Source organism: Eurypyga helias, unplaced genomic scaffold, assembly GCF_000690775.1.
Source record: "Eurypyga helias isolate BGI_N326 unplaced genomic scaffold, ASM69077v1 scaffold31143, whole genome shotgun sequence".
In the NCBI taxonomy this organism is placed as follows: Eukaryota; Metazoa; Chordata; class Aves; order Eurypygiformes; family Eurypygidae; genus Eurypyga; species Eurypyga helias.
The window spans coordinates 3,415-16,737 of record NW_010239755.1 but is presented as its reverse complement, the minus strand read 5'-3'; the positions used below and the strand labels follow the sequence as shown (position 1 = coordinate 16,737).

The 13,323-nt window shown below is 37.6% G+C and overlaps 1 protein-coding gene across 1 annotated transcript; it reads left to right on the top strand.

Annotated features, from left to right (window-relative positions):
- Positions 1-227: 227 nt before the first annotated feature.
- On the top strand, positions 228-13,085 carry LOC104504630 (chromosome unknown open reading frame, human C7orf60; the record flags this gene model as incomplete). Its single annotated transcript, XM_010148264.1, has 3 exons — positions 228-409; positions 6,904-7,018; positions 11,845-13,085. Coding segments are annotated over 3 exons (927 nt in total), but the record flags the coding sequence as incomplete, so codon positions are not given.
- Positions 13,086-13,323: the final 238 nt, after the last annotated feature.

The window sequence follows — 13,323 nt, the reverse complement described above, 5'->3', positions numbered from 1 at the left end:
GTTTACTCAACTGTGACTTCTGGCCTAATTTTTGGAAATAAAACACCACTAGAATTCAAGTTTGTCTTAGTGTGGATCTCATCCTTCCTAACGCCGGTTTACCAAACTTGCAGTAAAACACAAATTTGTTTAAAAGCACTTGTATCTCTTAAACCTCTGTCTTGTATCTTATCTGTAGTAATGACCAAAAATAGCATTCTGTTTTTCTGAGGAATTTTTCTTTTTGTCTTTTCAGTGTATGCAGAGAATATTTTCAGAACGGTGGGAAAAGGAAAGCACTTGAGAAAGATGAAAAGAGAGCACTTCTTGCTTCCAAGACCACTCCAGCTTTAACTGCTCCCCAGGCTCCCAAGATTGAAGATCCCTTGCCAAACTTTGGCTTGACAAATCATGAAACTGTAACAGAAGAGTAAGTTCTACTTGTTTACTTTTTTCCAGACTTTTATTTCCCCCTTTTGTGTGTGGTAAGACTTACCTGGATGTTTTTTCCTCATAACATATTAGAACAGTCTGATGTATTTTTAATAGTTAAGAAAGGGCATTTTCTTGTGAACATATACATGTTTCAAGAAGTACTTACACTGTAGTATATTTTCGTGGGTGGATGCCATAAAAGAATTACTTGAGAATGACAACTTCGTTTAAGTGTTAGAGCAATTTCACTTTTGTATGTTATTGGTGTGCAGTGCATTTTATATTAAACCTTGAGGTGAAATAAGGGAGACGTTAATTAAGTTAAAATCTAATGGCTGTTCAGCATTGTTGAAAAGTCAATTGCTTATGTAAGTACTAAGTGCCAAATGTAAATATCAGAGTACTTAAAACTTTCTCTTCATAAATAATTGCAGAGAAACTCTTGATTCCAATTATACACTTCAAAAGCAATTTTGAATTATAACCCTTAATTTTAAATGTGCTAGCTTTCTGATGACTGGCTCTGCAGAACTTGTAATATCCTTGAGGTATTTTTCTAACAACAGTTTTAATTTTGTTTTTGACCTTCACGTAAGAATTTTATTTTTGGCGTTCAGGAGTAGCTTTATTTCAGTTACAGTCCCACCCTCCTTTTTTTCCTGAATAACATGGGTCATGTTTGTGGCTATTCCGTGTGTGATGGAAAGAATTTAATATTTTGCAAGTGTAATGGAATAATGAATGCATGAGCTTATTATCATGAAATGTTACACTTATGACTTGCTTCATATTCTTTATAGACCAGTTCCTACAACTGTCTGCAATAGTGGGTTTTTTTCTTCTGTGAAGAGATTTTTCTCATTATCGTAGCATGTCTGCTGTGACCAGCACTTAAAGTTGGATATAGTATTAGGGAAGGAACAAGCATGTTACTAATGTTGTTAGCAGATATGTCTGTCTGTAGGAGTTAGCATCTTCTGTGGTTTCTCATGTTTGTAAAGTAACTTGCTAATGGCACAAAGATCCCAGATGCATGTGGAGTTGAGTAGTTACATGCAAAATCAAAACATTTTCCTCGCTGTTGTCCTATTATGACAAGACAAACAGATGCTTCCAAAACATACTGACTTCTCATAAGCTGACTTCCCCCACAGACTCCTCCTTTTAGTGCTCATTTTGCTGAGTCAGCCTCAAAATGAGTATGCGTTTTTAATGAGATCTGCCAGACACTCTTGCACAAAGGGCTGAGGAGACACTAGCATCTTACAATATCCCAATAGTTCTGGCATTTGTTAACACATAATTTGAGCGTAACTATAAACAGCAATTTGTTGGTACTTGTTTAAATCAGTAGGTTTGATGATCATACCCTACTTAAAAGTTGACTTGTCTTCTGGGGGGAGGCCTTGTCATGATAAAGCATTAGCTCTGACTTTGCATGTGCTCTGTCTTCATACTTTGTACAGGGTTTATAATGGCTGTTGCAGAGCTAACTTCCCATCACTGTCTTCTTGCTGCCAGTAGTCTGTAGCCTTACCTTTTGTTCTGACTAGTCTGTATAGAAACTAGTTAATAGAGAAGTTTTTATTTCATAGCTTTAAAAGTATTTGTTAATATAGTGAGCAATGATGATTTTTATCTTCATTCTCAAAACTTCAAAAATACATACATCCATAAAGACATAACTGGCAAAGGCAAGATTCATAATATTTACCTGAGTAAGCAACAAATGGTAGTAAGGTTTTTAGTAGCTGTACAGACCTTAAAGCAACAAGGCATAGCTGTTCCAAGTTACTGCCCAGAGACATCAGAATTCAGTTTTTTCCTCTGTGCCTTATAGAAGAAAATAAGAGTTTATCAGAATGAAAATGGATTGTGTGCTACACAAAGCATACTTTTCTCCTGAAATGCTTTACTGCCATGTCTACACTGATCAATTAAAGTATTGAGTTGTCTATAGGTATGGCTAAGCCTGTGACTTTCTGTTTTACTCTGGTAAGTTTAAAGACAATTTTGTGCTTCCCATAAATAATCCTCTTCAGCAGTACTAAAACCAGATTGCTTGTGTAGGAGCTCTTTCTGAGCTCACCTTTCCTGGCAAGCCATTGTAGAGAGACTGTACTTTGCATGGCCAGCAGCACAGCTAGTTCAGGAATAAAAGGTTCCACAGGGAGTGAAAAACACTAGGAGATGTGGAGAGAAGTAGGAGTCACTCAGCCAGCTCTGAAAGGTGATGGTAGGAAACATCACAGGAACCAGAAGTGCAGAGTTTACTGCAACTCAGGAGGTCACTCAGCTGCTTTGAACCCATTTCCAGTTGCTCATGTTGCTCACCTCTTAAAATTGGTGAGTCTCACAGAAATGACTAATGTGACCAGTCCTTTTTTTTTCATCTTTCATCTATTTAAAAAGTAATGTATTGTCCACAATACTTCCTTCCATCCCAGAATGAGTTCTTATGTCTCTAACATTACAATTGTGAAACTGGACATCGGAGTGGCTCAGTCTTGCAAGATAAAAGCAGCTGTTACCTGCTGTTTAACAGCTCCTCCCTTCAATAAATCAGTTCCCTCTTTGTTCTCTTCATGAGTATTGTCTCTCCTCTTTTTCCACCAAATTAAGGAGTGGTTTTTTTATCTTAATGGCAAAAGTTACCCATTTTTTGGTATGGGTTCTTCTTAGGTGCTGGTTTGAATGTCTCAAGGTACAGCCTATCACTCCTTCTTTCATATGTATCTCAGCAAACTGAACCTTCCCATTGGGTATCTTTATGCATGGATGTTATGAAAGATTTGAGGCATACCAGTGTTGCCCCTCAGAACCAGATGTATAGCTTTGTTCTGCTCTTCTGACACCAGCATACAGCTGCTGAATTTTTTTCCTCTCCCATCCTTGATAAATAATAGCGTAAATGAAAACTGTAAACTAGGAGATCGGCACTTGAAGTGATGACTTGGAGAGATAAAGTGACTTTCTTTATGGTTTCATAACTGCTCTATTTCTACCTACTTCCAAGAGAAAATGTCACTTACCTGTACAGCACCTAGTTGTGCAATAGGTACATTTTTAAGGCAGTTAATAATCAAGAGCTGCAGTCCATTTAATAGAGATCTTGAGAGAAATAAGTGTGGGATATGTTTAAAATACACTAATTTCCCAGGTTATATACACTCCTCTACCAGTTCCTGACCTTTATTATTTGTTTTGTTTTTCTACCTGTGCAATAATGCATTGGAGAACTGTGGATCCAAGATGTGCATGGAGTTTACCTACGGTGGCAAAGTACTTCCCTTGATTTTCATGTTGCCTTGACTTAAAATCATTAGGAAACAGGGATTGAAGGGTGATTATCAGGGTGTCACTCTTTATGGGATGCTTTCTCTGCGCTATAGTCGCATTCCCTCTTGCTGTGTTTCCTGTGGTCTCTCACGTATCTTCTTTTGCTGTTACTATTGGACTCTTACATAGAATGCAAGTGTACATATAGACATACATTTTTGTGTTTGAATGGAAAAGAATCTGCCATTAGTGTCACCATTTGCTAGACAAGGAGACATGCTGGACTGAGAAATCCCATACCAGCCTTATGTGGAAAAAAGACACTACATAACTTCAGCCCATGTCTGATTTATGGCCACTAGGATCTGAATGGTCCCTCTGCAGTATTCAGATTCCTGTTGTACCAATTATGCTGTGATTGGCATCCGAGCTAGGAAGAAATTTTTGCTGTCACCTTCACTCTGAAATCTCTTGCAGTGCTGACTGACTTGCAAGGTAGTCTGGTGATGTGTGTGGTTTTAACTCCAAGGGAAGTGTTGCACTGTTTGCACTGGTGATGCTGGTATTTGACAGAAGTAACCCCTGGGTATCTTCTATTGCATGTAGAAGCAAAGTCCTTAAACTTGGCGTTGTTATTATCCTGCCAAATGCAACAAGAAATCTTCTCTTGCTTCTCCAGCATTCTCTCTGTGGTAGATCACTGGGAGTTTAGGAGGAGCACAGAGACCCCAGATCTCTTTATTGCTGCTTAAAGATATTTTTTTCTGTGGTGTTCCTTCCTGCTTTGTTGTTGCTCTGAGTACAACCATGGCTTTGTTGCACTCCATTGGCCCTGCAGATTTGTTTCTGAAAGTTGTTGCAGTTATCCATCTCTCTAGGGCTGAATCTTTCCCAGAAAAATGACAAATGATATTTGGGAGATGCCAATTAGCTACAGAAACTTGAAGCAAAAAACATTTGCTTGCTTGAAAGTTATCGTTCTCCTCCCTATGAATTCCCTATGAAAGCTATGAGTTCGTGTTTGTTTGCCTCTATTACTGGAGTTTTGGATTTTCTGAGATCTTATAAATAATGATGAGAATTTTTAGATGCAGCCCTGTAAATGATCAAATAGAAAGAGCTCAAACTGTTGAGTGCTAGTGGTGCTGTGTGGGTTTGGTGGTTTGTTTTTTTTTGATACGTTGTGTTTTAAAGAACAGGTGGATGTAAAATCTGTACTAGTGGACTTGGACAAAATTATTTAACTCCAGCATTTACTGGTTTGGTACAATTGCAACAAAAGAGTAAACAGCAGGGGCCTCCAAATTCAGAATGTAAGGAAAATAAAGAACAGCATCTTTGTAGGATGTATTCAACATCTGAGTCCTTGATATTAGTGATAGCTGAGTGCAGCATTCAAAATCTAATTCTTTCAAGAGGGACAGCGTTATCAGGTTAGACTAAGTGCCAGGGCCAGGCAAAACCTTTAAATGCTGACAAGACAGCTGACTGCCAGTACTTCTGTACAGATGAATTGATCTTGACTGACGCTGAATTGTATATACTGGTAACTGCCTTAGTCATGAAGAAAATGCCTGTGGTTGCAGACTTGGAGACCACACATGTTCCTTTAGGCACTGGTCAAGAAGGCTATCCTTTGGAAGATAATGCTTTCAGAGGCAAGGCAGCAGTCGCTGTCCTCACAAGTTGCAATCTTTTTTTCTTTCTTAAATTGTATATTTAACTTAAAGAGCAATGATGCCTTTATCTTCATAAAGGCATTTCAGGTTGGTTTTACAGTTGGTCACAGATGATGTCAGAGCTTCCCAAGAAAAGGCAAATTTCACCTGTCAGCCTCCAGCATATTTTCTGCTGTGCTATTATGGAGGATTCTACCAGACAGTAACAAGAATGTCCTCTCTTCGTTTGTTCAGTCTATTTGCATTCTGATCTCCCACTCCTCCAGTTTTTTTACCACAGGAAGGTTTGGAATCTGGTGAGATGATGATGGGCCAGTTATTCAGTGGGGTTTTATTTTCATTTTCCATGATGGAAAGGGTATGTGTGCATCTCTACAGCATTCCAGAACTGAAGCACTTAAGTGTCCTCAGCAGTCTGCCAACTTCTTTATGTCAGTCCAAGCAGTAAGTCATGATTTCTCAAGTTAATCTGTGTCCCCTCCATTTTTTGTTGCTTGGTGGTAGCATAGTTATTTGCCTTCTAATCTATAATTCCACCTTGAAATAGGAGGCTCATCACTCAGTGGCAGATAAGGAGATAGATTTTTGGCTTACTAAAATGTTTCCCAGAATTTTTATGGGATAAATCTTCATTTTTGAGTACTTAAGAATTACTCTGATTAGGACTGTTTCCTAAACCAGATGGCTATTTTTTTTACTATTTCTCATTAAAAAAAAACACTTGGATATTCCAAACCAAAACTGATTGTATGGCATGGAATAGACTTTTTTTTTCCCCCAAGAATTTTTTAAGGAATGCTTCAATTCATTTAGATGTTTAAAATAATTTCCCCCACAACTTAAGCAGCCAGTTTTTAAGTCTGTGGCTCTGCACAGACTGTTCTAACTCCTTCACAGCATCCACTGAAAATGGAATTGGGGTGAACCTCCAGCATCTTAAAAAATACTAACTAACTTAAAGCAAATAGAACATTTTAAATTTTTTGCAGGGAATAACTAAATATGATTTTTTTTAGATGTTATTTTTGTCTACTTTGGAACACCATTATGTGTTCTTTTGTCTTTATTAAATCAATTATGACACTTGACAATGGCACTTCAGATGCCCTTTAAAATGGGACTGGCAAATAGGTAGGTCATGGAGTGTTCTCAGTTTGTCTTTTGAACTCCTGAAGTTTAGCTCTGGTGACGTTTGTGATTACACCACCAGTAAATACCATAAAAAGGTAAGTGGGAAACACAAAGCAATGGACACACACAAGTTGCTATTTCAGTTTCTTTAGTTTCTTACTACAAGTATAGAAGTTAATAGTGTTGCAGCTTCTCTGCACATAAACTCTTCCACTTCAGAACCATCTGCTTTACTGATGGAGCTTGTTGGTTCTTAGGTGTTCAAATAAGGCATTCACTTCTATTAGTCACTACTGTGGTGTTCTGTGAGAAACGCTTTGCCTTAGTTACTGAAATTGTAATTCAAAATACAGCTTCAAAAAACAACATTTGATAAAACTGAATTCTTGCTGCTTCTCAGATTGCTCCACTCCTTGGGGAAGATCAGATTACTTGATGTTGGTAGCTGCTTTAATCCATTTCTGAAGTTTGAAGAATTTCTGACCGTTGGCATAGATATTGTTCCAGCTGTTGAGGTATGTAATGCTTGCTGAATTTAATATAAATTTGACTCTCTGATAATTTAGAATGCTTAAAAAATGACTGTGTAAAAAAAAAAAAGTATGTTTAATACTTAGGTATGCATCCTAAATACTTGTGCCTTAAAAACTAATTGTGGCCTTCCTACTACAGTCTTTCCCATGAACAAGCTCTAAAGTGTAGTTGTCTGGGGGTCTTAAAATCTTTTTTTTTTTCCCAGGAGTTAGGTCTTTATAATGCAGTTGTGAATCTTAAATTGGAAAATTTTAGTAGCTATCTTTTAATGGCATTTCAGATGAGTCTTTGCATCTTAAAAGGCATAAATAAAAACTGAGTAGGCTTATGCTCAGGCATGAACCTCTCAGACGTTGCATTCACTGGCAGAAAGAAATGATCAGTGACTGTACTTGGAGAGTTTTTCTGGGGAGTTTTAGTAACCAGAAGTGCGCTGTAAGGGGGCTTTTCAGTTTATTGCTACAAATATTATTGAACTTTTGCATTCCTGAGGACAAATGTAGCAGCACTTTTGGGGTAAATTGCTTAATTTTCTGTAGAACTTGGTTCTCAAATGCATTAATTGTGCTGTAATCATGTTTTGTCTTTTGCTCTTGACCCAACTTTTGTCAGTCCTAATATCAACCAAGCAAAATGACAAAGTGGGATTAAAATCAAAAGATGCAGAAAGGAATGTGTTTCTGACAGAAAACAGAAAAACCTTCAACTGTACGCTTCTGGACCACTTATAGTTTAAAATCAGGCTCTGTTAAAAGCAGTGGTCTAAGGTAAACCTCTCTGAAGTGGAGAGGTGAAAAGTGTACAAGCACAGTAACACAGTTAACTGGAAAGTAATGTTCTCTTCCTTGCTGCAGTGGGGTTTACATGCCAAATGCATGGTATTTTGTTGTGGTCACCAGGTTTAGTCCACTAACACCTAATTTATATGTCTGCATATCTGCTCAGAGGTAATGCAAGATATTCTTGAAAAAAAAAAAAAGTCTGATAAATTGCTTTTTAAAGCAAAGCTTCATCTAAAACACAAAGAAACTTTGTGTGGGCTCCATCTTGCCTAATTTGAAGAATAGGCATCAGTTGCCCAAACATGATTGCCTTCCACCACTTGAGAGGCTGTAGGACATCTGCATAGGGCTGCTGGGCATGACACAGGGTGTAAAATGTGGCATCTAAAATGGTAATGCACAGCAAGTAAATTCCCAGCTAAGATACAGTGATCATGGGTGTCTACATCCAGGATTCTAAGTTCCATCTACAGTCAGTGGAGATCTGCTCAAAACAGTTGGTGAAACCTAAATGTCTGCTGTTCCATGGCGGGGTGAGTTGCATTCTGACCGCGTGGGCTACGCTGACTAGCTCTCTAGGGACTAACTGCAGGTGCCTAGGCACCTGAAGCTACACGAGATGAATCTAATCATTTATTTTTGGCTATGCATAGTTAATTTTTTGCTATGTAGTATATTGTATATTACTTTTGCTCTCATGAAAATTAGTTTAAATTTAGAGTGATGAAAACTATTATTGGAAGAGTCCAAGAAAGATTATTTCTGTGGGTGTAATGGACAATGTGAGTAATCCAGGCCAGGAAACAGGAGAGGGAGTAGTCAGGTAGCTGCAATTTCTGTGTACTAACCAGTTCCTCAGGCTCTCCCACTACAATGCAATGATAAGATAATTGATTTCTTGTCATCTGACATGATTAGTACTATAGCTTGGTGGTGGGAACCCCCCGGAGTGCTACTGTACAGACCAGTATAGTTACTGAGAGGCCTGTCTTGGGCTCACCAGCTTCTCTTCCTTTCATTCTCTTGGATACTTCTGTGTCCCAGGCACCTTGAAACCTAGCTAGCAAGCATTCTTGGAGTGACATGGAGCACAGTGTGTGTGCTCAAACCCATCTGCTGGAACAAGCTTAGGCCAGTCTCCAAAACAGAATTAATAAGCCCTGAAGTATTCAAGATGACGCTATGTTGCGCTGCATCGGCACCATAACCTCCTGAATAAATTTATCCTTAGGCCAGCAGTTGCCTGGCCTGATTTAAGGTTTCAGAATAACAGCCAGAGGGTTCTTAAGGTAGTTAATGTCGTACTCTGACCTGAAAAATTTATCTGATAACTTAGTGGTAGAAGCTGAACATAGAAGAACTGGTGAAATCCTCGGATTTAGCGTATCTTTTAGGTAAGATACCACAATACTTTTTGAAACACATTGAAGCACAGAGGCTTCATAGGAAGTCAGTTTCTTGAATAATGTTGCATAGAGGGTTAAATAATTCCTCCTTTAATAAAAGTGGATGAATCCACTTTCTGCATATAGAAATGGTTTGGGTATAGAATACGTAGTTGAATAAAACAATTCTGCTAATTTGAGAAATAAGAAGGATGTAGTTGTGGAAAAACTAGGAGAGGAACTGAAATGTTAGTTGTATAATAAAAGAACTAATGTCTTCAGAATGTTTAGAAACTCCTTTATATGGAGAGAATGTGAACTGCAGAGAGATTAATATGGAAATATATTTCCATTAAAAGGTTTTGTGTTTTGAGGGGGAGGGGAACTGCACCAAGAAAAGATTATTATTCTCTTCAGGTCGGCATTGTTCTCACTGTCAGTGTCTTGGTATAAGGTACGCTGAGGGGAAACATGCAGGATTAGAAGCTAGGAGGGAAACAGACTGGGAGAAGCAGAACAAGCTTCTTGACCCAGTGGTTTTGTTGGCCATTCCTTCAAACATTCTGCTCATAACACAGACATCACAGAGTACAATTATCAGTGGTTATTTTCTTAGAGGAGTTTAATTTGTCTACATTAAAACAAATGGAAAAGAAAAAGACAGCAAAATTGGAATGAATGGAGAATCTCCACTCTGGGAAAATCCAAATACAATTTCATACTGCTGGGAAACATGCTGAATATGCAGCAGATGTTGTATTGGAGTAAATACAGTCTGAGACGCAACAAAAGAAGAGACTGGAAGGGTAGTGGAATTAAAAAATTAGAATATAAAAATAGGAGTGTGCTTTTAAATGTCAGTGGATGAATTGAAATACAACTGCTGTTGCAGTGTCTAGAAGGACTTCAGCATCTGTTCAAGACTTGTATATCTGGAATTTAGGTGCAATCTCCAGTTCAGTAGCATTTTTGTCCTAAAACTGCCTGCAGATTTCAAATTCCACTCAAAACATACTTTAGTCCTGAAATTGTCTTTAACATGACTTTAACATAACTGTGTTAGAAGTATTTTTCCACTACTCAGAAATACTTGCAGTCTAAATTGGTTTTTTCAGCTGTCATGTGTAACCTAACTTCTTAAGCCTTGCTTTTAAGAAATGTTAGCATGTTACTCTTAACAATTATTCTTCAAACAAATTATTCTTCAATTACGATTCTTTTAAAACTCACTAGCATGGTATCATGAAATTACTCCAGTTAATTTCCTGTTCTAAGTATTACAGGGAAGCAGAATATATCCCTGCAGGTATAATGGCTGCAATTAAAATTCCTTGAGTATAGCCACATAATGCAAATCTCGTTCTAGATTTCTGCATATTAGAGGCCAAGATTAAAGCTGTTGATAAATAAATCAGATTTTTTTTAAACACTGATTACTTTTTCTAATTTTCTGCATGCTCTTGGAATAGAATGTGATTTTTATATAAACAGAAGTAACATTCTCTTCCACTTGGAAACAATTGTGCATATCTGTTGCTTTATAATTACCTCTACAGTAGAGTTCCAGTGATCCTTTCTCTCAATATTGTTTCACAGAACACACACAAATATTTTCATGGTATGAAAATGCAAGAGATCTAATGCCACCTTTCAGATGTGCTCCACAGAATGTTTTGTGTCTGCTTTCATGTTCATTTACCTGTTTAGTGTCTGCGGTTCACTGCACATCCAGGAATTAACAATTATTTTTGCTATCATGTGAAAACCTTGTATCAAAACACCTTTTTTATGAAAGAAATCAATCTCAGGTTTTGATTAATATAGTGTCAAAACTTAAGTGTAATGAATAGCATATTATTAGTCTTATTTTTTTGAATGCTCTGTAGTGAAGAAAGTGAAGAACTTCTTCTGTATGCTTTATTGCGATGGCATGTCCCATCTTTGGCAGCTTGAGCGCACAAACGATGAGCAGATGAATTTCTATCCCTTACCTTACTGTGGTAACTGCCCCAAAGCGTACCGCTACGCTCCGCCTTCACAGCAAGTTTAAAATGGGGACCTGAATCACTGCTGCAAAGCAGTTAGTGCACTGTAACCTTCTAATGTATATTGCTTTGCCATAGCTTGTTTCTTTCTGTGCCAGTAACATATGACACTTTTTTCCCAGTGACCAAACTACTACTTTCTTTTCAAATAGAGGTATCAAATTTGTTTTCTAATTACTGATTTCAGGTTTTTATAAACCTATTAAAGGCTTCCAGTCCCCAGAGAAGCAAAAGCAGTGTAGGCTTATCTAAGTTTTTCTTAAATAATTTGTGAGATAGTTGATACTTTGTTCTATTTGAGCTAAATTTCTTTTTTTTTTTTTTTTTATTTAACAGTTCTCAGCTATCAAATCTCTGGTAAATTACTGCACAGGTGAAATTGTGCTTTGCAGTTGTGAAAGCTAGCAATATGCATTAAATTGTTATTTAGATTGCTTGATTTAATAGCAAGAGGATTTTTTTGCTTGACGTTTCCTTAAGGGAATGGAGAGGTTATCGTTGATTTTTTTTTTTTCTCTATGGGTTCGCCTTGTATTTGCTCTTTCAACTAACCTTGATGTTTTTTTGTGATTTTCCGTTTTTCTTACTCCACCAGAGCGTATACAAATGTGACTTCTTAAATCTTCAAATCCAGCAACCCCTCCAACTGGCACAAGATGCTATAGATGCCTTCCTTAAGCAACTGAAAAACCCCATTGATTCTCTACCTGGAGAACTGTTCCATGTCGTTGTTTTCTCACTCCTCCTTTCTTACTTTCCATCACCCTATCAGCGATGGATATGCTGCAAGAAGGCACATGAACTTCTGGTATTAAATGGCTTATTACTTGTAATAACTCCAGATTCATCTCATCAGAATCGCCGGGCTATGATGATGAAAAGCTGGAAAATTGCCATCGAGTCCTTGGGTTTTAAACGCTTCAAGTATTCCAAGTTTTCTCACATGCACCTGATGGCATTTAGGAAAACTTCCTTGCAAACAACAAGTGACTTAGTTAGCAGGAACTACCCAGGAATGTTGTATATCCCCCAGGATTTCAACAGTATGGAGGACGAGGAGTATTCCAACACTTCCTGCTATGTTCGATCGGATACAGAAGACGAACAGCTGGCTTACGGCTTTATGGAGCTACCTGATGCTCCCTACGACTCAGACTCTGGAGAAAGCCAGTCTAGTTCAATTCCATTCTATGAGCTAGAAGATCCTATATTGCTTCTAAGCTAATGTAGCCATTGAAATGCCCTTTCAGTCAAACTTCTTGCTTAACTAATTTTGCTAAACTAACATGGGCTCACAACACAAAAACGGTTTGCATAAAGAAAATGCAAAGGTTTACAGAGTTTGCTATTTTTTTCTACTTTTGAATTTTAAAAATTATTCTTGTATGAAAGTGAAAATACGAGTTTTATGCAAATGACTCGTGTCATAGCATAAATTGCTGTTACTTTCTTTAGATTTGTATCACTAATCTTTTTTTTCAGAAAGGTACCATTCTTTTCTTTAGTGCTGTGAAGTGTGAATTCTATTTAATTTGCTCAACGTTGTTTCAATATTTTAACTCAATGTGGTTGAGCTTAAGGCACTGGAGTTGGTGGGATTCTGAGAAGTATATGTAGGAAGAAATAATTTGCACTTTAATTAAACGTGCAGATAGGTTAAGACTCTTGGTTACACATGTCCCTTCTTAATTATGGAACAAAACTTTTTTTTCCCAGATTTGTTTCAGTCTGGTTAAGCCTGGGCTGGAGAAACTATGCTTCCTGCACATTCGATTTTGTTTATTGCAGCCCTCTTGAGATAAGACCAAATCAAGAGAACACCAAAACACCGGAATATATTCATCTGTAGTTATGCATACTGTGTTATTTCATTGCGTAAACAGTAGTTAGACATGAGATTTCTGCAGAGGTTGTTGCCCCCAGAGGAGTATGGTACATCTAGACAATTATGTTTTGCTTCAAAGCTGGAGCATGGGTTTTGCAATTTTATGAGTCTACAAGCACTAACATATATCAGTATTTCCCCAGTGATGGTGTTCTGTATTCTATTCAAACACTGTTGGGTTTGGGGCGG